Below are 27,420 nucleotides of genomic sequence, written 5' to 3' on the forward strand. Positions count from 1 at the left end.
GGCTGCTTGACATATTTATAACAAATAATTAAATACGATCTCGCTGCTTGTGACAGTCATGCCATTTCTTTTGTTTTATTCTGTAACAGAATACCTAAAACTATAGGAATTAAGTAGAGTAATATGAGTCTGCAATTTTAATACCGGATCCTTAAAAGGTCGCATATTTGGCACTGAAGAAAGAGCTGAGGGGCCCGAAACTTCCGGCGATCTGGGCTCTCGTGCAGAGAGAGGGATTCCAAGAAAAAGAGATTTTATCGACTATTTTGACTAATACATAGAAGTTTGCTGCTGACCATGGTTTCAGCTTGATGTGCCAATGGAGGACGAATTTGACGAAATCGAGCAGCGTAATGGCTGGCAGATGGCCTTTATGGTAAATGTACCTTTTTGTTGTGAATGGGAATGCTCTGTTCGATCGGGGGGAAATCCGAAACGTCGATTGTCATGTTTATACTGATCTGCTAATGTCACTAAGGCCACCCAAGAGAAGAGAGGGCATAGGGCCTAGTTATGTGTGACCTCTGATAACTTATTATCGGTATTACAGTGTCAGTGTGAGGCGGTTATTTTATTTGAACAGAAAGAACCTTATTTACGTTAAAACCGCAAAGAACTAGGTCAATTGTCATGTGGCCTGTGACAAATCACCCGACTTATGCATGACAATTCCGAAACAATTTAGTTTTAGTTTCGATTTAAAACAATTGTGTGTTTAATAATTTACTATATATATATATATATACCGTATCGGTGTCTACATGAGATGGTCAGTCCGGGTGCGACCTTGTATACAATGTGACCTTGACATGTTTTTACAATAGTAATGGATGGAAAAAGCACCACGTCTTCTCCCTGCTCTGCTCATTTTTCGTCATCCTAACGAATGTGGGTTGTATGCAAAACAACCCATATTATAAAGATGCCGTTATCCGTTGTCATATTTATCTCTATGGAAACACATCAATTTTTTTTAAATCTTGTCAGACTTGAAACTCCTGGACAAGTAAAATTGAAAGTCCTTACAACTGAATAGTGACTTACTTGCCTTAACCTTTAATATACGATAGGCAACATCAGAGGTACATTACTTGGGGTTTGCAACTACGGTGACATACCAAGATCCTGTTACAATCTCGCTCTCGCATAAGCATTCCAACTCAGAAAAATGCAAATGCGCATGCCCGAGGTAACTAGGATACTGGGATGTCCAGGTGGATCAAAATAGCTGCTCACGATATGACGGATTACGATAACTATATTTTCTGTACATTTTCGATGTACTGTAGAATACTTTATTTTCGCTTGAAATTTATTTTCGCTCTTTTCGCTGAAAGGATGATTCTGTGAAAATAAAATCCAGCAAATATACTTTTTTCCTATATTTCACATTCAACTCATCAAAAATCAGTGAAAATAAATTCCAAGCAAAACGCCCAAAAAGCCTTTTCAGTGAAAATTGATTCCAGCGAAAATAAAGTATTCCACAGTATTACATTTTTTCACTATAAATGTGGTAATACATGTTTTATTGTTTTATTACAAACTGCCTACATGTATGTCATGTCAAAAGGTCGTAGCATCAGTCTCGCTATTTACGAGATAAGACTTGAATGGGATCTTGGCATGATGTCACCATACAGTATTATGCGCGTTGCAAACCCCAAGTAATGTACCTCTTGCAACATACATTTTGGACAGGCAAGTTTAAAGTGCTTGTGCAATGTTCACTCACACGTTTCCCATTTTAGATCTGTGTCCCACTGAAATAGGCAGTTATTGATTTTTTTGCTGAAAATGATTACTCGTATCCAAGTAAATTTGGGATATTTCTCGTGTTGTAGCCACGCCCACCTATCCTGAAACGGTCGACTGTTTCCGGATTTCCGACTCTTGCCGAAAGTGCGTCACCAAATGACAAAATGTGAGAGGAAGTCATACCCTGAGCCGTAATAACACTGGTCATTCAGTATACTTTTAAACGATATACCGGTACAATTTTCGGTCAGCGTTTTTTCTTTTTTTTTTTGTCTATTTTATTTATTTTTTTGAGAGGGAGTTTTTAGATGTTGTGTTGTGGGCAGTTGCAGTGAAACGTATAGTCATAGTATAAGTACATGTATTCACACGTTTCTAATCGATCCGAAGGTGCGACATCAGTGGACGAAAGCCACTTAACCTCAGATTCTTTTTTTGTGTGAAAAAACTGTCCTCGTCCATGAAAAAACAACTAGTTTTAAAGAGAAACATCGACAACGTAAACCTGGCGCAACACTTTTGAAAGAAATAGATTACGGACCAGCCCATGATCATCGAGGCGGATTTCAGAAGAGACGTCCGGCAAGTGTTTCAAATGAGTTGACTTTTTTTGTGATCCTGATTATCGTTTTATAGAGACCATTTAGTCCCTGTTAAGTAAAAGGTAGCAATAATTTTGACAGTGAAACGAAGCGTCGAGCAAACAGGAAATTACACAGCCATTTTCAAAGGCTAAAAGTTTCTGAATTGTTTGGTGATTGGTGTTGAATGTCGAATTCACACCTCTGTTCTTTTTTTACCTCCATGCTTGCAGCTTGATCTGCGTAATAATTTATGAAATAAGAATCCGGGCTTGGTCAATGTGTTTCCACCAAGTAAATCACGCCATGGATCACGATAACTCGAATCCACTCTGAATTTATCTGTATGTGTGTCGATCTCGATTATTTTCGATATCTGATTAAACGCCACTTTTAACGCACTTGCCCTCGTCGTAACCTGACGCGTTCACCTGTTTTAACAAAACGTCAATTTATTTCCACGCGGCTGTCATTTATTTAGTAACTGTGATTTGTCGTTTTTCACAATAGTCTAATGTTTAGAATGTCAAAATATGTTCTCTTTTATTTTAATTTTGAAAGTTTTACTCAGACGATCGATGAAATAAAACAGTGTAGTGACGTGCCTAGTAACCTGCTAAATAACGAGATAATTCTGATGTCAAATTCTATTTTGTCCAGCGACAGTGTACAAACGTGCGCCGGTGTCGGTGACGATCACGGTGACCAGTAGCCCTGAGTACAGTCCTGTAGGTTGGCCTTCTTCCGCTGATCATTCGGCCCCCACATGATCAGCGGAAGGAGGCCAACCTACAGGACTATACTCAGGGCTAGGTGACAGGCAACACCAGAACGGACATATTTCGCATCTAACTCAAACCCATGCAACAAAAATTGATACTATGTGTTCATTATGGTCCATTCTTCCTTGACGAACAAGTACATAAGTGACAACTTAGTCACGCTGCCATGCGACTTCCCCTTCTGACGTCACAAGGAGAATTTCTGTATGCAAATGAGAAGCTAATGAGGAGCCTCATTTTAAAATACACAAAAATAAAGTTGCCGTAGACTGAGTTTAAAACACATTTTTTCACATAAAAAAATAATTCATGCTTAGAAACATAAAAATTAATAATATTTATGTATCAATGGATAATTTTAGGCGTGAAAATAGCAGCCATTTTACAGGCACTTTAAGGGTGTGCCAATGAAAGATGCACAAGAATACGTGATATAATTTGCTTTGGTTGTCATGTGTCACGGCTCACATTCTATCATACATGTAGCAATATCGATGATCGCGCTAGATTTTTATAAGTTGCGTATATTGAATGCAAAAGTCCCAAAAAATGTGTTTCGATAGACCATCTATGCGTACACCCACACACATGACACATGTTCAGTTTTCAGTCATTTTTATTAACAACACTATTTAATACATTACAATGTTGCAAACAAAGTATTTAAAACCACAGTTAGTATTGTTAAAGTATGTTACTTTCACAAATTGCGACAATCTTTTTTCAGAGTTCAAGTGTACAATCTGTCAGTGGACCGGGCACTGGAATCAGCATGAAATCATTCACTTCCTTTAGACGCGATCGTCTAGCACATTTTATTCAATTTTGAGTGCAGAAACCATACTCACATGGTACAATGTACGCTTGTTACTGGAATTACAAGGGAAATTGCTGCTAGTTATGCAAACGCTTGGTATATTTTACTGTAGTCTTTGATTAATAACTTGCTATTCTCGTCAAAATTTGGGTGACCAAATCCCTGTAATGTCAATCCAAAGATTCATGGGTAGATGCTAAACTTTTAAAAAACATGTTTGAAATTGTATCCTATACTATTAATTCGCAGGCCAGAATAAAGTGGATAACTCAGAATATATTGCATGAAAACATTAAAAATATATATTTTGTTTGAGTTTTTATGTTATCAGTACTTGGTGTAGCCGCAATCGCAGATGATCTCCGTCATCACAGCCTTTCAGTTAGCAAGCAGTTTAGGTTCGGTAAAGATTTGACCTGAAAAAAATCATTCCCCCATAACACTACAGATGTTGGGCAAGATTATTACTTAGTCGATAAAAATCCATCGTTCAGCACATCGATTACGAATTTCCGTGACGGAAAGCTTAGTACAGGGCTTTTTCGTCGCTGGTCCACAGGGTTGCATCGACCGTGTGTCCGCCATTATTCTATTATGTCCTATGGTGCATAAATTAACGTTTTTGATTGGTCGGGCGATTGACCTTGTGTCACATTTTCATTATACCAGATTGGGTAAAAAACACGGAGTTAAGCGGTCATGTACGTTCTATAAATCTAACCTTGCACACATAATCTTGTACTGGCATATTTTTTGTCCAAGAAAGACGTTCCTTTTCATTTAACCCCCAGTTAACTCTTCACGTCCATGGTATTTGTGAGAGTTGAAAGATTTTTTGAACAGATGACAAGTAATTATATTGATTTGCGTCAAGCTGGGTGGCCCGAATTTAAATATCAGTGCATGAACTCTGCAGGTCATTGCCCAATGCCGCACATAATTCAAATGCGTGGTTAAAAAAAACTAATTATCATGAAAGCAATACATTACGAAGTTGAAATATTCAGAGCCAGTACAATATTGTAAACAAATTTACGTAATTAGAAAAGCAGTGCACTAAGTAAATGACGTTGATATATTCAAAGCCAGTACAGAGTTGCATGTATATGTGGGACACGAAAGAAAAAGGTTGCTAAGGTAACGCACCAGTTCAGTGCGTGACTTGGGGTCAAACTTGAGATAACACACACTTGATGTCAGCATCGCTGCGCAGCAAGTTTCGCAAAGAAGTACCTGAAGTTCAAGTGCGTCCCAAAATGATGTCACTGATCACTCAGTTGTCGCAGCGTGTGTTGTGTCATGTCCATGATGCACCCCGTTTCGACTTGCTTGCTTTTCCTTCTTAGTGCATGTTCTTGTTCACGTAAAATGCGACCTCTCACCAATGTATTGAAACACTTTGAATTTATACTTTGCATGATTATATTTGGTCAACGCGAAACAATATTTTTTCTAAACATTTTTTGAGATCATTTTTATCAACGCAGGGTTATTTTTCCAGATAAGATGGGCTTCGTAATATCTGCCATAACATCGCCCCGGCGATGCCTAGAAAAATAAAAAAAGGCAGTGCAGCCAGACGGCTACTTTGTAGCCACGTGTTCATTGTTTGTTTGTGTACAGAGTGACCTTTGCCATTTCACTGTTTCATTTCAAGTGTAACATGGTGCGTGGTCCTTGACGCAGTGCGTGTTCTCTGCCCGACTATACGCCATGAATGTTGCTAGCCACGAGTCTCAGAGGCACTAAAAAAACGTCCTGTAATCGTGTTCATTGGAAAACAAAACAAATCACTAATAAATTTATGAAAACAGCATCTTTTTGAATCGAACTAAAAGTACTCTTTAATTCGCGCACCAAAAACCAATTGTTTCCGTTTTTACACTATTAATTCGTGCACTTGAAAAAATAATTTGTTTGCCTTCATAACAAAAGCTTGAAATTTGCAATAGTCAGTGTGCACAGATACCAACTCATGTCAATTTTCTAAATTCTGTAGCCCGTCTGGACTATTTGAAATTTACAAAATAACGACACAATGTTTTTACATTCACTAGTTAGTCCCCGTTCGGACAAAGTCCGAAAACGGGGACTTATAATTCGGTCTCCGTTTGTGCATTCGTCCAGAGTCATATCTCAGAATCCCTTGGACTGATTCTGTTCATTCTTTGCATGTGCCTAGTACTTTATGTGGGACATATGCACATGCAGTGGTTTAGCGATTCGATTCAAAATGGCCGACTGGCAGCCATCTTGTTTTTTGAAAATGTTGTATTTTGGACATGCTTTGTCAGTTGTCATTCAAACTTGGTACATGGATTATACATGTTAGGATACATGCCCATGACGATTTATTTCGCAATTGGATCGAAGATGGTCGACTGGCAGGCATCTTTTTTTTTTTTTTTATGCGGGATCTTGGACGTGCTCTGTCAGTTTTCATTCAAATTTGGCACATACATGTACTTTATACATGTTAGGATGCATGTCCATGACAATTTATTTCAAAATCTCGTCAAGGATGGCCGATTGACAGCCATCTGACTTTTTGGCTTTACTACTATATTTCCACAATTTATGTACCATTTTCATTCATATTTGGCACATACATCATACATATCAGTGTGTTTCACAATCAGATCAAAGATGGCCGAATAACGGCTGTTTTTTTGGGGGGCCATATTACTACTACACGAAACACGTGTTTTGATGTAAATAAACAATCTGTTGTATACGCCACTTGGAACTCAAGTTTCAAGGACACGCTCGCGACAACCCCTCCGCTTTAATATGATGAGCACAAAGAGAATTTCAAAAATTTAACAGGGACTGTGTCATTTTCAATGACTTGTTTCTCTTTAAAATTATGGATGTTTTGAATAAATTGTGCAGGATGGCATTTATTCATTTGCGTTTTGCTACTACTACTACTGCTGAAAGCCTTTACTGGTAGCCAAAAGGAATGGGAAAAAACCCCACAGTGTGTTAATTTAAAGCCCAAAAATACAGGATGGTGTGAAAAGAAATAGATCAAATGAGTAAAAAAAAATAGACTTGTTTTGCAGTACAAGGTGCAGTACTCGCATAATCATTAAAAATCTAATTGAAATTTGTACTGAGAAAAAACCTGTAACTGATTCAATTAAAACAGGGTGCACGCTGCTACGGATATTAAACCCAGAGATAGAAAGAACTCCATTGGTGACATCCTTAACAAAGGTGTAAGCTTTCCATAAAGGTTCAATAAAGATGAAATTGACCCTACTTCCTTTGTATTGTGCAGGAGTTGCCTTAGAAAGCTGTTCACTCTTGTCCTTTAAATGACACATAAGTAGCCTACTTTACTAAATACTATGTGCAGGAAAGTATGAATAAAATGCTAACTGTCTTGATTTGGGTCTCTTCATCAAAATCTTACGAAAAACCCAGATTGCAGATGAGAAATCCTGACAGAAAGTTGACAGTCTTATCTTATTAAAAAAGAGCATCCGGATTATGTCAACATATACAATAAGTGCATGAACAAAAGTAACCCTCATTAAAGAGGAAGGTATTTTCACAAAACGAAAGCGAGTGGGTGGGCTGAGTATAGTCATCAAGACAGGTCCAGGTGGGTGTGATGATGTCATTATGAGGTCAACTGTTTAATATGAATGCAACAGTAGGAATGTTCTCTCTAATTTTCATTTCATTTGGATAATTATTTTAAAACACATTATTAACGATAATGTACTTTTTGAAACACTTAAATAAACTAAATGAATAGAAATAAACCAGTGTGACAATCATATTGACTGTGGTGATGTCCTTCCAGCATGGCAAAACCAGTGTGACAGTCATATTGACTGTGGTAGTGTCATTCCAGCATGGCAAAACCAGTGTGACAGTCATATTGACTGTGGTGGTGTCTTGTCATTCCTGCATGGCAAAACCAGTGTGACAATCATATTGAATGTGGTGGTGTCATTCCAGCATGGCAAAACCAGTGTGACAGTCATATTGACTGTGTGGTGGTGTCTTTCCAGCCTGGCAAAACAACAAATTACTGTAGAGATGAATTTGTTTGTTTGCAATGAAGATGCTTGTTTATTTAACTTATTATTGGTTTATGGCTTATTAAAATAAGTTTACAATTGATCGTTTATTTTACAGAAAATAAAGATTACTGCTGGCCAGTATGACTATAGTATTCAAGATGCTAAAAAAGCAGAGAACAGACCAAGAAATCGTTATAGAGATGTCAGTCCCTGTAAGTATATGTTCTTCAATTGCTCTGTGATCTATATTGATTTTTATTGAATTGTCTTTGATTTCAATCTAGCACTGTGGGAAATTCATTACCATACTTGACCGACTCATTGCTATGCTAGACTAAGCAATTAATATTTTAACAAATAATCAAGATGTGTCTAATCAAACCGTTTTATTTTATTTTTCTACTCAGTTCGTCAGACGCCAAACAAAACTTTTTACACACACACACACATTTAGGTACGGTATATCCCGTTTTGGAGGATGTATGTGGCCCTGAAAAAGGATGTTTTGTGTGTTGTGAGAAGTTAAAACCAGATTACCATAATCCTTCTGTTAAATCAAGTGTAATTTTGATAATCCAAATGCAACAAAAAATAATAAGTACCACAATTTCAAGAGACAATGCCACTATTGTGTACCACCCACAGAGAAATTGTCAAAAAATAATAAGTCATTTCAAGAGACAATGCCACTATTGTGTACCACCCACAGAGAAATTGTCAAAAAATAATAAGTCATTTCAAGAGACAATGCCACTATTGTGTACCACCCACAGAGAAATTGTCAAAAAATAATAAGTCATTTCAAGAGACAATGCCACTATTGTGTACCACCCACAGAGAAATTGTCAAATTGTGTACACACTGTATCAAAAAAACAAAAATATATAAAAACTCATTTGTAAAATTTTTACACACACACTTGCTTAAAGGCCTAGGTATACTATAAATACGCTCCTAAACAATAGGGATTATTTCCTTGCTTGTCACACTGTAGTAAACAGCTCCAGCCAAGCTCCGGTAAAAACGCGTTTTCTCTAACTTACAGGTCGATTATGTCGTGCCAAAATGGATGTATGTGACTATGAATATCACAGCAGTGACTGTGTGTAGTATTTATGACAATAAATAGTGTATGAGTTGAGATTTTGGCGGATAAAAGTAAAAAACAGGAACTGGGGAAAGGGATGCGCGACTAATCTTGAATAATTAACTACTGTCAATCAAAGTCACGTTATGTTGGACTGCTGAAACAGAATGTGTCATAGGCTAAGCACTCATTAGCATAGTCACACCTCCAATTCACACTTGCCCGGGGCAAGTGAATTGGGCCTTTAATCATTTATTTTTTCATGCGATGTGGTGGCCTTGAAAAGAACTTTTTTGTTTAAATTACCATTAGACGGTACAAGGAAGAGATGGTTACTTATGCAGCTCTGACTGCGTGAATCCCTCAAACCAGTCGTCACCATCGTTGTCATTCAACAGTAAAACAGAAATGATAACTATTTCTTTGTTACTTCTGATGAGATGATCTTCGGCGCCATTCATCTTGGACGAGCAGTTGCGTAATTGGCAAGGATTACTGGCGCACTCGTTAACGTCAACATCACCAGCAAATCCAGCAATGCATTCATATATGTATCCACCTTCTATGTTTCGACATGCACCATCATTATTATAGCATGAATGATCTTGGACGAGCAGTTGCGTAATTTTTCACCCAGGCATTGACAATCCAATTGACTATAGTCGGCTGTTTTCAGTTGAGTGTCATTGGTAGTATTGGCCTGTACTTCTTTGATAGCAGTTGTCCCTTATTAAACTTATTAAACAAAAATCTAACTGCCGAAGTTTAGATGTAAAGTGTTCACACCGCGATATCTGGATTCAGTGATGTGCTATCAAAATGAATCGATAACAAGCATTGAGTAGCGACGCTTGGTATATGGCCCCTAGATCTTGTCAATCCAACACAACATCAACTTTTCTTCCATCCAGGCTTTTGGGCAGCTACAACAAAATAAGGCTGAGATGTAACTTTAGTTCCCTTGAAAATTATCATTGGGGGCAGAGACGGATTGCAGCCAGAGACGGATTGCAGCCATGTTAATAAGCCCAGAATGCAAAGCGCCTGACTTCGAACCCATGCATAGTGCATAGACATCGTTCGTGACCTCTTTAAACCAAAACATTTAAACCATGCCACGGAAAGTGTATAGAGACTTTGTAGATTTTGACGATAACAACTCTGACTGGGATTTTGTTCTCGAAATGGAAGAGGCAGCTAAAGTGGAGGAAACTTAGGTTACTGATCCTGATATAGAGTTGATTAGTAGTCATGACATTGTGGATCGACTGGCAACGTAAAACATTTCGAAATCAACAACACAAATGATCAAAATGTAAACAATACAAAACATCGTGAAAATCCTGACAAAACAGTCGCAAAAACAATATTAGAGTATTTGACCAACTCCTAAATAGTTGTATCTTGACATATAACAACAAATAATTGGGACACAGAGTGTAATTCTTTACAAAGGGGTGATAATGAAATGTTCCAGACGAGTGCCTTGACGATGGCGCCCTCAAACAACACACATTCGTTAAAAAACCGAGAAAACTTCAATTCTATGATATTAAAATACTTATAACCGATTGAAGTATGGACAGAAACACAGTTAGACAGCTGTGCTAAGTCGTGATGTAATAATTCGATAGCTACTACTTCTCACAGAATGATGTATTTATACGGGGACAAAACGTAGAGAAGGGGTGCCATTTTCCACAATGAAAATAGACTATTTTTGAAAACGTATGATAATCTGTGGTCCCTAAGAACAATGCGTCAAGGGTGTTTCCGGCACAAAAAAAAAAAAAAAACTGACCTCGTAACATTAAAGATGAAAAAGTTAGTCTAATAATGGAAAAATATATATAATTTCACTCTCCGATCGATAAGTACTGATATGTTTCAATAGCAATGAACAAAACAATCTAGCTTCGACGGGATGTAAATCATTGACTTTTGAAACAGAGGTGTGGTGTGCAGCAAACAGGATACAGTGATCAACTGAGCATGCTTCGCGGAAAGACGTATCGCACATCGTTTCATATTTGGTCTCGTTCACACCTTTGAACAATAGCCGTTTCGAAACTGGTCTATAGAGGGACTGTGATGATACCCAGCGTAGTGTGAACCCCTTTTTACCTTGCCCGTACCATCAAAGATGGAAGGGAAAGGTATATTAAGGGAAAAATTTTGTCCGGCGTTGTTGTCGTTATTGTTGTTGTTGTTGTCGTCGTCGTTAATGATTGTTATTGTGTGCATAATAACTTTACTAATTCTATTCCAAACTTTATCAAACTTGGTCACCTTATTCATCAGTATAAAGTCTTCCCTGAGTTTGAACAACAGATGTCCTGTATGAAAATATCATGCAAAAATTGAGAAAATCTGATAAAATATTTTGACTGTTTCTACTTGACTGATCACTGGTGATACACATCAAAGGTCACTGATCTCAGTGGAAATATGCATTGTTGTATGTGTTCAATGAAGCAAATGATTTATCTTGTAATAATATCCTTGGTAATGTATCTCAGAATCCCATACTGGGTTTCAAAACCAACTCATGGAGAGATTGCACAGTCTGATACACATTTGCAAACCTACCAATAAAATCTTTACAGAAAACAAGATGTCAGAAAATCAATATAAGCACTCCTATGAACTGGGTGCCTAACTTTGATCAAGATCTGAAGCTAATAGAAAATCTGTTTAGTTCAAAGTTATCAAATCAAAAACAATACATAAAAAAATACATTAAAAGCAAAACATTTCATCCACATTTTAAAAAGAAAATTATTCTAAACTATATGTATTCTGTATTTGACAAACATTTCATTCGACAAATGAAAACTCACAGGAATATGTTTCAGCTATTAGAACAGAATGATAGTTTTTATAATACTACCGTTAAAGTCCTATTATAAACCGCGGTTTGTATTACAATGTATCACTTTAAAAATTGGGATCAAAAGCTCAAGTTCGGGGTGCGGTTTCTATTACGTACATACTGCAATCACTAAATGGGCGTGGTCATTTTTTGTCCACAACACATGCACAAAACAAACAATACACCGTACAATCTCTTGAATAGGCGTCGGGGAAGAGTGAAAGGCCTTATTTTGGTTCTAAAATAGGCGTTACGAAATGTTGAAAAATTACAGTCAATAAAAAAAAAATTCTACATGATACAAAAAATACTCAGTATTTTTAATGTAATATGCATTTATTTTTTTAATTTTCTTGGTAACGAAAAGTATATTCTAACAGAAGTTTCAAATAAAAACACGAATGCACTGCTTAGTAGCAAATGATCTCGTAACGGTAGCTCGATCCGGCCATGCTGCGGGTCACAAGTGAATAACTTACTTGTTTTCGAAGTGTTGATATTGGTGATTATTATTTAGTAGTGATTACAATAACGCATGAAAAATAAATTCGTTGAATTGTTATAAAATGCAAGTAAAATTCAACTTAGTTTCCCCGTAAGCGAATGATTTCAGTCACATGTAAACAGCCGATACCATATCCACCATGCTTTTGAATGCTCACGTGACGTATTATTGACCGGATAGGTCAAGTCGCTAATTAACCAATCAAAATGCTGGATAGTGCCCACGTGTCTAAATTAGATAGCTCATTTAAATATGTTAATGACAGTTCAGCGACCTCATGGTGAACGCAACACAAAAGAGATTTACCGATAATGTAGTGCGATCTTTTGCCTTTGATTTCCATGGGAAAACGGCATGATTTTTTTTTTAAATCAAGAAATTATTTGTTTTCGAAAGATAAATTATTCTTCAATGCTCAGTTTAACACTTTTACGGTGATAAAAGCTCATTGTCTAAAACTTACGAAACACAGACGTATTCAGAAAGAGACAGAGGTCGCCGCCAGAACAAAAGCAGTTTCATTGCCTGTCTGACATCTTATCACCGCTGAACAATAAATAGGTGTGAATATTTTTAGGCATGTTGTCGAAACAAATGAATAGGATTAGAAACAATGCCGTTTTGGAACAGCTGGTTGAAACAATGAAGTCAGTCACGGTCTTGTTGAATTGGGGGTGCGGTTAGTAATAGGTACTTTTCAAGTTTTCAATTTTTGTTAAGAACTCTTTAACCCCGAAGCCGGAATTGGGGGTGCGGTTACTATTACGTATGCGGTTTATATTAGGACTTTAACGGTAGTTTAAAAACGCACTTCAGAGATTGCAGTGTTTGAAGATGTAGTTTCTCAGGATGCAACAGTACTGTTGACTTCTCCCTCCACTGGACACCAACTATTTAAGTTGATTTGCATACAAAGCAGAGCTTGCAACATGATAGCTATTCATAAAGAGTGTTTTTTTTTTACTTTTTATATAATACAGTAGTCACACAATGAGGCAGTTCATATTTGTCTCAGTGAATCATTCATTTTTGACAGACACCTGTACAAAATACTTGGACTAAAGCCAGCTAAGATTTTCTGTTATCTTGCATGTTTTATGAATCTATTCACATCTAAATGCAGCACTTTTTTTTGCAATGAGACATTTGTTTTTATTCTAAAATATCTCAATTACTTTCAATAAAGCTGGAAATTATGTTCCTTAAAATAATTAAACAAATAAGGCACCAATGTTTTTGTAAGATATTTACATCTTTTAAGGACATTCGGTAGACTGATTCCCCACTGTTGGTTCAACCCCAAAACTTGTTTGTATTCAAAATTAATTATGACAATGCATATTTATATTGAAACAAACTATGATAAAGGGAATTATATTATATAACAAAGGGCAAGGTTACCAGAGTTCAACTATGTTCTTTGATAGCAACGATGCAACCTGGTAGGGATTTCAGTTTCGGTTTGCGTTTTCCCTTGAATATAACCATGGGTGAAAGAACATCTCCCTTTGATATGACAGTCGATACAACAGTGAGATGACGCTTTTCGTTGTTCATATTCATACTTTCATGGTTTTCACTCTTTGTATGTGACTGTTTTGTTTGAGACAAGATCAAAATGAACAGACTTTTCGTTCTTATGTCGGTGGGCAATCGCTATGCCATTGAAGATTAAGATTGTTGTGTTTTATGAAATGCTGACACCAACTGTGAGATGCTTTAAAATCAAGAAATGTTGTAATTATTGCTGACATCGCATGATAACTAATCATTTCAATTCTGAATGTAATCTTTATGTCACATTCCTACCCTCCTACCGTCATTTATCTTGTGTGAACTGTTCGCGATCTTAATCATACTTTTTCCACCTTCTGATGGTTGATGATGTGATCTTGTGCATCCTAGAAGAAGTATTGAAAACTGATGATTTTTGATTCTTCAGAAATTATTTTACATATTGAAAGAATTGTACGCACATTGGGTCTTTAGAGATGATTGGGTGTTGAGGCAGGGAAATGTTTTCCTCGGTGCATGCTGGTGCTAATGGTGATAAAAACATGGACTAGTCAAGGAGTGGTGCTGGGCGCAATAATCAAATGTTTTCATCACGTTGGTTATTCTGTAAAATCATGGGTTGTGAATCAGTTTGTGGTACTGTAGCGTCTCTTGAGTCCATTCAAGGTTTCTTGGGTCATAGATGACAGAGCGGAGCTGTTCGTATACATAATTGCTGACTGCTCAATTGCTTTGGTACTTCATATGTGTGTACCTTGGTTGGACCTCTGTCAGATTTGTTTATTTCATGACTATACATGTAATAACAATTCTCTACTTTTGGCAAATACTTTTGTCATTTTTGATAAAAAATGCAATTTTAAACTTGTTCTTGAAAACTACTGTACTAGCTCAATTGATTTGATATGGTTAACCATGTTTTGACAATGAAGTATTGTTGAGACAAAAGAAGGAAGATTTTTTTTCATTCAAGCTGCATTGGTTTGCACAGTGCTGCCGCATTATGCCTGTGACAGTGCAACGAAAATTATCAATAACTCTGCGTTTTGAATATTCATTGTGAAAAAATCATGGTGTAACCAAACAAAACAAAATGAATTTTCTTTCCAATATGGTACTGGTATGTAATTATTCAGCCAAACGTCTTTTAGTAGTGCTATGAATGAATGAAACATTATACTGTAAAGGGGTTATAAGGGGTTATAAGGGGTTATTATTCACTGGGTTTTAATTTTGCTTATTTTGCTGACTGCAAAATGCGCTAAATTAAAACCCAGTGAATATGTAAAATTTAGCATAGAACACATTGTCTAATTGATAAAACCGTGAATTTAAAACCCATTGAATATACCTGAAATGGTAAATCAGCGAAATTTAAACCCAGTGAAAATTTTACAGTATATTCGACAAAGCACCCAGTCCTTGAAAAATTAAATTTTTGCAGCTCAGTGCCCTGAGCGTAAGTCTGAGGAGTACAACGAAGCAAGTGAATGATGAATTGTTGTGGGTACAATGCATATTCACATGAATAAAAAATAAAAATAAATTAATTACCAGTACGTCTTTTATAAATGCTATAAAAAGCAAATATGATAGTTCGAAATGTGTGAATGAAACTTTTCTTTAGATGTGTTCATAATTGTTGTCACCTTTCCAGTTGCCTGAATCTCTTTAATATGCTTAGTAATGTAATTATTGGTACTATCATATTTGTGCTACGAAAAGATCATCACGAATTGAAGCCCATATAAACCAAAAATCACATGTACCGGTACTGTGTACTGAATGATTAAAATAATACGGTACTTACACATATCTATGTGAGCAAACACGGTAGTTGTATTTTCCTGTAAAGTTCAGATCAAAGTATCTTACAATCTAACACTTACACTTGTATTCCAGATGACCATACCAGAGTAAAGCTCAAACGAGCTGACAATGACTATATCAATGCTTGCTTAGTGAAATCTCCAGAAGCTAACAGATCTTATATTCTCACTCAGGTAGGTCAAAGGTTATAATAAGAGGAGCCTGATGCTCTTAAAATTTTTCCTAGGTTTTTAAAGTCGTACTTTTTGTCAGAATCACAGGGTAATTTTTAATTTTAATTTTTTTTGTTCCAAAACCATATGGAAGCTATCGATGATGTACATAAATAACTGTCATTAATGATTACACATATTATAAATAATATTAACTTCTAAGTAAGGGGAGAGTAGGAAATCAAACGGGCGGTGCACCGCGGTCATTACTGCGGTGGTGGTGGGTGCTCGCCGGTCGACCGCATTTTATGCAAATTTATGCATGGATTCCATGACGCCGGATGACCGCGATCGTCTGCGGTAGACTCGCACAGCAATTCACACTTATTGTCAAGACCATTAATGGACACAAAGAACTGGGAGATTAAAAGGATCACAAAGTTCCAATGAAAAATTAAACCAATTTGTCTATAATAGTTGACATTATTTTATTTGCCTGAGCCTTGGAATAAAATCACAAAACGATCCAGAAAGACATAGAGATCAACATAATATAAAATATGATCGCATTATTTTGTGAATATGTATCATGCATGGCCTCAGAAAATGTTTAGAAAGATTAATGTTTCGCGTAGACCAAACATAATCACGCGTAAGTATAAATTCAAAGTGTTTTAATACATTGGTGAGAGGTCGCATTTTACGTGAACAAGAACATGCACTAAGAAGGAAAAACAAGCCAAAGTCGAAACGGGGTGTATCATGGACTTGGTACAACATGCGCTGCGACAGTTGAGTGATCGTCGACATCATTTTGGGGGACAATTGAACTTCAAGTACTTTGCGAAACTTACTACGCGGCGATGCTGACATCAAGTGTGTGTTGACCGAAGTTTGACCCCAACTTGAAGTCACTCACTGAACTGGCACGTTACCTTAGCAACCCTTTATCTTTCTTGGTCCGTGCGTCGATTTAGTAAAATTGTTATTATATCCGGTGGTACTGTAATAACACAACTTGTATCCAACTCTGTATTGGCGTTGAATATTTCAACATCGTTTACTTAATGTGCTGCTTTTCTAATAACGCAAATATTTTTACAGTATTGCACAGGCTCTAAATATTTCAACTTTGCAATGTATTGCTTTTATAATAATTACGCAAACTAAGTTATTTTTATTATTGTTGGGACACTAACCCGGGCTATTGGGTCTGTGAATATTTCAATATTACCTACTTGATAATGCGTTGCATTCGTAATTATTACGTAAATATAAACATGGGCGCATTTAAATCATTGAAAAAGATAGTCAGGTCCCGGAGTCAGGTGTCTAACGAAAGTCGAGAAAATATTTTACATACTTTTATTCGAAATAAAGTGAACATGTAATATTAACCATACAATAACATACAATATCATGCGTAATGTTAATTTTTAGCTCCGCTGTCGACTTTGTCGAGCGGAGCTTATCATATGAGTGATTGTCCGTCGTCGTCGTCCGTGTCAATGTTTTACTTTTTCGACTTCTTCTTGAAAACTACAAGCCTGAATGCTTTGATATTTGGTGTATATGTACCTTGGGTAGACCTCTCTTGGGTTTGTTCATTTCATGTTGATATCTTCAATTCTCTAATTTTGGTGAATATTTTTGTCATTTTTGTTAAAAAGTGATATTTTTGACTTCTTGTTGAAAACTGTAAGTCCGATTGCTTTGATATTACATATATAGGTACTACATGTGGACCTCTCTCAGATTTGTTTGTTTTGTGATGATATCTTCAATTCTCTATTTATTTTGGGGAATATTTTTGTAATTTTTGGTAAAAAGTGATATTTTTGACTTCTTGTTAAAAACTGTAAGTCCGATTGCTTTGATACTATTCATATTGTTCATTTTCTAATGATGTCTTCAGTTCTTTAATTGAAATGTGCATTGCTAACAGCGGAGCTATCTCAGCCGATAGGCTGCTTGTTTCTATAATAAACTCGCAGCGCACTTCGATCGTATTATTCGCATACATTTCGACTGAACTCTAATAACCACGTGTTTGAATTACGTGCGGCAATGGGCAATGACCTCAATGAGTTCACGCACTGACATTTAAATTCGGGCCACCCAGTTTGACACAAAACGATATAATAGTTACTTAACATTTGTTCAAAAAATCTGTAAACTCTCACAAACACCATGAACGCGAAAAGTTAACTGAAAGGCAACATCGTTTTTGACAACAAAAAAAACACGTCAATACAAGATTATGTGTGAAAGGTTAGATTCATAGAACATACATGACCGCTTAAGGGAAGAGTAGGAAATCAAATGGGCGGTGCACCGCGGTGTACCGCAGAACGCCGGGGAGAGCCGCGGACTGCTTATAATTAGGGGTCTCTACCGCTGTACCGGTCTCTACCGCGGTCCTTGGTAATGTGTGAAATACGTACTTAACAGTTTCTTTGTGATTCCACGAGTCATTGTTTTAAAATCCGATGCTGTAAATGAATACGATATGTGCGCTTGTTTAGTATTTAGTACATGTATTTAGCGTAAATTTCCAAAGTGATGCAATACAATTTTTCATGGTACATGTAGGTATACCTTTATTACACTGGAATAAAGTTTACAATTGAAAAGAGGACGATTTACAAAGTTTCAGCGTATCCAAGCCGTATCCTGGTTCTTGATTGATTTGGCAGTATCATGTTCACCATTTGTGTCACACTCCAGAAAAAATGGCCAGCAAACGAGAAACGGGCGAACTAATCAAAACAGGTCAGGCTGTCTGCATTGCACTGACAATGACATGATTATTTTCTGTTTCGTTTCATAAATCTTGCCTTGCGCATGTATTCTTGGTTGACAGAATCTTTTTTAAACAAAAGACGTTATTTTTCTGTTACATGTTCGTGTTCCATGGTACTCGTGAGTGTGAAAGGCATTTTGAATGAATAATTATTGAGTTTATGATACCGTACGATAACGCTAGCTGGCTCAATTAGAATTTCATTGTGTGTGAACCGCTGAGGTCATTGCCCGTTACTGTGCCAACCGCACGTAGTTCAAAAGCACCTGACGTTGTTTTGTTGTTTTTCACTCGAAATGCAAGCGATCGAATACTCTGCGTTCAAAGTACGCTGCCCCGAGTTTGAAATTACAGTAAATTGTAACGCATGGATTTTATTTACATGAAATTTAGTTTATTTCAAAATGATATAGATGTCAAACCATAATTATTATTATTTGAAATGTTGTTTCTTGACTTGACTTTTCTGGCTTTAATGTTTTGTGTGTGCATGTTTGTTTACAATATCATTATCAACAACAGTTATTCAGTGGCCCCGTCTCTGAGGCACTAAGTCGTGGTTTCGACTAAGTCGCGTAGTTCGATGGCTCCGGACGATTGTATTGTTTTTTGCCGTCAGTTGGAGGTGACAACTTAACACCTACAGACCGTCAATTACTGAAATAGAAAGGATGATAGCAGCCTGACTCGAGGTGTCGACAGGGGTATAAAAAATAAGTTTGCGTAATTATTGCAAAGGCAACGCGTTATCAAGTCGGCAAAGTTGAAATATTCACAGCCAGTACGTAAACAATGAAAAACAAGTTTGCGCAATTATTACGAAGCCAACGCATTATCAAGTCAGCAAAGTTGAAATATTCACAGCCAGTACGTAAACAATGAAAAATAAGTTTGCGTAATTATTACGAAGGCAACGCATTATCACGTCGGCAATGGTGAAATATTCACAACCAGAACAGTACCAATTTTTACGTAGGCAACGTAGAGCCAGTAAAAAGTTGCGTAATGGGATGTGTTTAATAAAAAGGTCAACACGCGGAGCGCGAATGGTCACCAAGGTAACAACCCACTTGTTCAGCGCGTGACTTGGGGTTAAACTTGGGCCAAGGTTTATTAGATTAGTCAGTTTCGCCAAGAAGTGCACTATTTTTTTCGCTGATCACCCAGTTGTTGTAGTATATATTGTAGCACCAAGTGTGTGACACTCCCTCTTCGACTTCGGCTTGCTTTTCCTACTTAGTGCATGGTCTCGAGGTAGCGTAAACTGCGGCCTCTCATCGAGTGTTTTACACTTGGAATTTATACTTCGCCCGATTATATTGGTATACGCAAAACATTAATCTTTTAAAATAAATCCTGAGACTATACATGATGTAAATTCAAAATAATGTGATATTATTTTACATTATGTGGGGTCTACATTATTCTGGGTTGCTTTGCGATGTTATACCAAGACTCGTGAAAATAAAATAGTGTTCTTCTGCGAACTAATAGAGAGGATTTTTTCAATCTTCTGGTACCACTCGATTTTTATTATTTGAACTTGGCGGCAAGTAACCTTTAGTTTCCCAGTCTATTGTGTCCATTCATAGTCTTAACAATAGGGTGTAAATTGCCATGCGAGCCTACCGCCCACGACCGCGGTAAACCGGGGTCATGGAATCTATGCATAAATTTGCATAAAATGTGGTCGACCGGCGAGCACCCACCACCACCGCGGTAATGACCGCGGTAAACCGCGAGTTTGATTTCCTACTCTTCCCTAACTCTGTTTTTTTTTTAATAATCATGCCATTTTAGTTCGTCCATTTCTTGTTTACCGATCTTGAACTTTTTGTCTGGAATGCGATACAGGCAAAGAATAAACATTAATGATACCCACCGTTGTCAAATCAACAAGAGGCTCGAATCAGGAAGGCTCGGCTATTTAAAACTTCGTAAATAACATTCTTTTCATGTGGTAGACTTTATTCAAGTGTAACAAACGTAAGTGCAATGTATGGACGAGTCATAACACTCGTACCTTCGAAAGTTGCGACTTTTACTCTTGGAATTGGTGATAAATACATGCATAAAATACAACATATACGCAACAACATCTTGTATACAGCATTGGACTTATGGATTTTTATATTAATAAAATACGTGAGCCGATAATATTACCATATGCTTAGTATTTCCATGCCAGCGATGCTCGTAACCTGCTCTATTTAAAAACAGCTATTTGAAACAAAGACTCGTGGAATCACAAAGGAAACTGTTAAGTACGTATTTCACACCTTTCCTACGACCGTGGTTGCAACCGGTACTTACCAGTACCGCAGTAGAGACCCCTAATTATAAGCAGTCCGCAGCTCTCCCCGGTGTACCGCGGAGAGCCACGGTGATTACTGCGGTGAACCGCCCGTTTGATTTCCTACTCTCCCCTAATGCACAAATATGTAACTGGTCACTATAAGTGCATAGATGCGTTGTGACCAGGTTATGGCTTTTATCTGTATCATCGGCTATTCTCGGAAGTAGAGCTATGCCACAGAATGTTCTATGTTCGCTAAGATGCTCACCACTATACCATGTATTTCTATGGGCTGTGTGAGCTGCTTTGGAACACTAATTGAGGAGCTGGTGAAAACAGCCAAAGTCAAGGAATCAGCACAGACTCAATTTCAAAGTAATCCTGAGCAAAATTTATATTCGTTGCACATGTAGGAGTAAGCTTATTACACTGTTCAGGGGAGTCTCAACAACCATCCCAAAGTACAGTTTTCTGAGAGTTTTCGGCCTTTGTTGTCACTGGTGGTTGCCTGGCAGTGAAAATGCATAGATGTCTGCCTGAGTATATGAGTGTTTTCAGAGTGCAATGTTATTACAATAGAAGTACTTATATATCGAACATAAAATTTGTTTCACACTCAATCATTCAATTATTAAAATATCACTTATTTCGTCCATGGAAACATTTCGTAAATTACGTGAGCACAAATTCAATACTAGTACTTTAAAATCTGTATTAGAAGCCGCGTCCCTAATAGAAGTCGCACCCATTCTTTTTGAACAATTGAGCCCCAAAAATTCACCATTTCTCATATGTGTAGATGCTCTAATAGAAACCGCATCCCCTCTGTTGCATTGTACCATTTTAATAGAAGCCGCGGCTTTTAATACAGATTTTACTGTACTTGCCAAGGAGCCTGCGAATTAGATAACAGTATGTTGGAATTTTGCTTTCATTAATGATAATAATTATGTTTGTTTTTTAGGGACCACTGCCTTCTACTTCGGGACACTTTTGGTTGATGGTATGGGAGCAAAGATCCAAAGCAGTTGTCATGTTAAATAATGTTATTGAGAAAGGCACGGTAAGTCAAACCAAAGATGAATCGGTGAATGTTGTTTGCCAATACACCTTTGTTCCCTCTATAATGACGCAGATAGCGACAGCAATGTTACTCAAAGCGATGGCATAGTTTGTGACAGCAATGTTACTCAAAGCGATGGCATAGTTTGTGACAGCAATTTGCCATTTATTATATAGAATGTATATCATAAAATATATTGAAAAGCAATCGCATTGTGATCTTCTATTTATATTCCAATGTGTCTTAGTACCCCACTATTAGTTTGATATCCCTTGTTGAGGTTTGATTGACCCAACTTGTTCTAATTATGTAACGATCTTCAGCCGTGCTTAGTAAAGCAGTCAGCAAGATAGCTAGCAATGTTGCTGTTTTGGTGATCGAACAATGTGGCAGTGACAGTAATTCCTCAATTCAAATAAACACCATAATCAAGGTGTGCATGTTATCATTAACCTGATAATGTAATACATGTAATGTAATGTATTACATGTAACTAATGTAATACACATAACATAGTGTAATACATGTCATGTAATGTAATACAACCACATGTATATAACAGATCAAATGTGCTCAGTACTGGCCATTAGGAGAGGAGAATGGAGGTGATGATATCATCACGTTTGAAGAAGAACAAATTCGTATTGCCTTATTAGATGAAGATGTCAGGTCATACTATACGCTTAGGACGTTACAGATTGAAGACATGGTGGTGAGTATTTCATTTGTTGTTTGCGAATTAGAGTAAACTATGGTATGTCTACAATGTCAGCTTATGTTTAGTAATAAACTCTTAATTTGTTTTATTTCTATTTTAGTCGGGTAATACGAGAGATATATTTCATTTCCACTATACGACCTGGCCAGATTTCGGACTGCCAGACTCGCCAGCAGCATTCTTGAATTTCTTATCTGCTGTTCGTGACTCGGGTTCGCTCAGTGCTGACGTTGGACCACCAGTACTTCATTGCAGTGCTGGTATCGGCAGGTCTGGTATGTTTTGTATGGTGGATGCCTGCCTTGTTATGGTGAGTTTATATGCTATTAATTCAACTATTCTAGTAATGGGATTGCACATTGCGGGGAGAAGACTGAATTAAGTACAAATGCATGTATTAAATAGTATTATTATACATCTGTCACCATAACACCATAAGTTACAGCATGGCGTAATTTTGCAATATTTTTCGGGGTATTTTCATCCTGCCATATGGAATGATTATGCGCGTAAGCGTCCTCTAATAATAAAAACAAACATGGCTGCCACCAGGGTTTGACCAGACTCCACACAAAAAAGTTTGCTGATTCTGTTCTAAACATTTTAAATTTCGGCATTCCCATCGTGTATCCTTGAAAGGAGAAGATGTATATTAATAAGGTTATTAGAAGAATACCTCAAATTGTACACTCAGACAGTACGCCATGCATTGTCAGTCGATACTCCAGCTGTACTGTCTTTGTGCATACTTTGAGGTATCCTCGTAATAACATCATATTATATATCTGGTAGTGTTTTGTAGCATGACTAATTTTGTCATAAATATACACACAGGTGTACAGTCTAAGAAATATGTGCAGTGAGGGCTGCATCTATGATGTATAACTGTGAAGCAGCGAGTAGAACAGCATTTGCATGTGTTGTACATCCAGACATATTTTGACTATAACACACCTCCATAATACACCGCTGCATACATTGCGTAAATTCATAATATATGTGCGCTATACATGCATGAAACCAGAGAACCTTCACGATTGACTACTGTGAAGGGGATAATTATTCACTGTGTTTAAATTTTGCTTATTTCACTGACTGGAAAATGCACTAAATTAAAACCCAGTGAATACTTAAAATTTAGCATAGAACCCATTATCTAAATAACAAAACCGTGAATTTAAATCGTGAAATGGTAAATCAGTGAAATTTAAACCCAGTGAAAATTAGTCATTTTACAGTAATTGTTTATTCTGTCATTTCAAGCTTTACCAAGCGTTGTGCATTTGACATGTCAGTCCAGGTGATCAGTTGTCATGTAACTAAATTACAAAAATGTGTATTGTCCCAAAGATGTCCACTCTTAGCTATTGGGACTCATTATGAAACTCTCATTGCTCCTGCTATTGACTTTATCCAGTGTAAAACTGTTGTTCGGTATCTAATTTATAAACACTTTCCGTTGCAGGTCGAGAAAAATCAAGACATGGACAATATAGAAGTACAAAATATTCTTTTAGAGATGAGGCGGTATCGGATGGGATTAATACAAACGCCGGATCAGTTACGATTTACGTATCTGGCCATAATAGCCGGTGCTAAGACGATTCTTAAACATGGTCGTTTGGAACTACCAACATGTGAGGTAAGGATAGTTGAGAAAGATAACCGAAAATCTGTATTCACATTTCGCATCTTAGCGTTATCAGGATATTTGTACTAATCTGTATATTTCCTAATTGAATTGCAGAATAATGTAGGTGTCAGCGCCAATAGTAATAATGACAGTGAACCTGAAGCCCCACCACCCCCTATTCCACCAAAGAAATCACGTAGTCAAGAATTTCGGGATAAAGCCTCAAAAGAAACAGTATCCCCAATTAATGTGAAGGCTGAAAAACCAATAGTTAATACAGAAACAGACGATATTGCGAAAAGGTAATGTAGAACTTATTATTTGGATTACTGCTGGCATATCAACAGTTTTAATACACTGCAATTTGCAAGAATAATACTTTATTTTAGCTGGAATTAATTTTCGCTGAAAAGAATCTTTGGGTGTTTTGTGTTGAATTTATTTTCACTGATTTATGACGAGTTGAATGTAAAATATAGGAACAAAAGAATATTCGTTGTATTTTATTTTCACTGAATCATTCCTCCAGCGAAAATAGCGAAAATTAATTCTAAGCGAAAATAAAGTAATTTACAGTACTTAACAGAATAAAGAAACGCTTGAAATGTATCAGAATAACAAATAAAATCAAGTGTATTTCATTTTGCCTAAACAGTAATTGCTGTGACAGCCACTGATCAAACCGATATTGATACGTTAGCAGAGATGTCTCTTACGCTCATTCACGTCACAGAGTAGTGTTTGTCTTATATAACACAGTAGAGTGCATGAAACAGATCATACGTGGATATCATCAGAGATACATTACTTGGCGTTCCAACTCAGAAAAATTCAAATGCGCATGCCCGATGAAACTAGGATACTGGGATGTCCAGGTGGATCAAAATAGCTGCTCTCGATATGACAGATTACGATAACTATATTTTCTGTACATTTTTGATGTATTACATTTTTTCACTATGAGTGTGGTAATACATGTTTTATTACAAACCGCCTATGTCATGTCAGAAGGTCGTAGCACCAGTCTCGCTATCTACGAGTTGAGACTTGAATGGGATCTTGACATGATATCACCATTCAGTACTATGCGCGTTGCAAACCCCAAGTAATGTCCCGTACCTCTGATATCATGCATAGACAATAAAGACATTTGCAACTGTGCTATTTTGCTTTTCGGTGAATCACAAGGAGTTTATTACCTTACCAAAGTCCTTGCGAAAGTATTTCAGCGCAACAACATTACCGGTAGTTGCTATTTAAGTTCTTATTCACTTCGTCTGAATTAAACGTGTCCTTGCATACTTAAATACATTAGGTAATTTCTAATGACATTATTTGGAACAAAGGCTAATGGAAACAAACGAGAAAGGTGTGTTGTCTGACAGTGTTAGGACAAGTTGTTGAAGAAGGGAAAGACTCTATTCTTTGATATAAAAATAATTCACTGTTTGTTCGAGTAATTACAGTAATATGAAACGTTTCACCACCTATACACAGGGAGCATGAAATCAGGAAACGGAAGAGAGAAGAAAAAAGACACAGTATGGAGGAAAGATTATCCAAAATGAGGAAAAAACAACACGACAGTGAAATTTGGAAAAAGCAAAGGTCTTTACTACAGTATATTGGCATTGGTGTAGTCGTAGTCACTGGTGTATTTCTCTTATATAAATATTATTTCTAAAAAAAAAAAAAATATTTTGGTATTCAAAAAAGCAAAAAACAAAAAAAATCATACTATTTAGTCTGCAAAAAAATATCTAATGGATCACACTCTTGTTGGTGTTTCTCTTCACATTTGGTGATTTTTATTTTTTATGTTTAAAATCTGTTTCTATAGAACTACACCAATTGAAGGAAGTCTATCAAATGCACAATTAAATTTACACATATACCTCTCAAAGAATATCATTTGCTTTTATTATCAATAAAATTAAAATTAGGGAGGTTCGAGTCGAATTGATGATTACATGTCATGTTTGCATATTTTTATTATTATGAGATCATACCATCAAAAATTGGGGTCACCAGATTATTTTTTGAGATACAAGAGTCTAAAATATTATGGAAAATAGTCAATATTGTCATTTTTTTCACAGGTTTTCATGCAGATATTATTTAATCATATCTCAGAATTTGGCTTGATGACATGGGATGAAAAAATTGTATATTATTAATGATATTGAAATCTAATATTGTGAAATCATGCAAAAAAATTGACATATAATTAATTTAGTTCGTTTCCAGCGGCATACCAGTATCTAATTATATATCATCTCCCATAATGCATTGCATATATGCAGTAACATGCTCAGTAGTGCAGGACTTGAGTTCACCTCGTACTGACTTAAATTAAAATAGAGATTTGGCCAGTACTAGTAGCATTATAGATGCCGAGTGGAATGAAGTCTCGACTAATCAGGGAATACTGTATGTCGCTGATTGAAATAAAAATTATATGTGATTGACTCGTGAAAAGTTTTTAATGGTGATAATTCACGGTTTCTGTCTGATTTGGCAAATGGTAATATTGTACATTCTGAAGTAGTACAGGTATCACAGTGATATCTGTTCTGCAATAATTATGAATTTTAAAAGGATAAGCCATGACTGCAAAGTTATAAAGTTTATAAAAAGGGAGATATCAGTGCATTTTCAAAGGAAAAATTGTTGTAATTCAACGTTTTTATATTTGTTTAAAATGTATTTATAATATTATTCAGACTAAATGGATATTCAAATGAACATCATTCCTAGATTACTGGTATACAGTCATGTTTTTTCTGCTGTAAATTTCTTAGCTAAGAAAATTACTGATAAAGTAGTAAGAACGAGAATGTTGGTAAATAATTCCAGTTGCTATGACAGTGCTGCTAGTAATAACAGAAAAATGTCCTTTGTCGGATGATTCTGAACGTCCTAACTCGCTCCACACACGATCTCATTAGAAGCTGGAACTGAATTCAAGTAC

General features: G+C 36.5%; 1 protein-coding gene across 1 annotated transcript; it reads left to right on the forward strand.

Annotated features, from left to right (window-relative positions):
* Positions 1 to 221: 221 nt before the first annotated feature.
* Positions 222 to 26,408, forward strand: LOC100373895 (tyrosine-protein phosphatase non-receptor type 1-like). The gene is made up of 9 exons (XM_085500249.1): positions 222 to 376; positions 8,091 to 8,187; positions 15,857 to 15,957; positions 22,000 to 22,098; positions 22,661 to 22,810; positions 22,917 to 23,126; positions 24,282 to 24,458; positions 24,564 to 24,751; positions 25,947 to 26,408. The coding sequence occupies exons 1-9, from the start codon at positions 320 to 322 to the stop codon at positions 26,131 to 26,133; spliced, it is 1,266 nt and encodes a 421-aa protein (XP_085356375.1). The 5' UTR covers positions 222 to 319; the 3' UTR covers positions 26,134 to 26,408.
* The last annotated feature ends 1,012 nt before the right edge of the window (positions 26,409 to 27,420 follow it).

Source organism: Saccoglossus kowalevskii, chromosome 6 (genome assembly GCF_978046115.1).
Source record: "Saccoglossus kowalevskii chromosome 6, keSacKowa6.1, whole genome shotgun sequence".
In the NCBI taxonomy this organism is placed as follows: Eukaryota; Metazoa; Hemichordata; class Enteropneusta; family Harrimaniidae; genus Saccoglossus; species Saccoglossus kowalevskii.

What these genes read in the sequence shown, in the direction of transcription:
- LOC100373895 (XM_085500249.1), top strand. Translation starts at nt 320, where the DNA reads ATGGAGGACGAATTTGACGAAATCGAGCAGCGTAATGGCTGGCAGATG. An exon ending in TTATAGAGATGTCAGTCCCT is followed by an intron (nt 8,188 to 15,856) that starts GTAAGTATATGT and finishes CTTGTATTCCAG; the next exon opens with ATGACCATACCAGAGTAAAG. An exon ending in TGGAACTACCAACATGTGAG is followed by an intron (nt 24,459 to 24,563) that starts GTAAGGATAGTT and finishes ATTGAATTGCAG; the next exon opens with AATAATGTAGGTGTCAGCGC.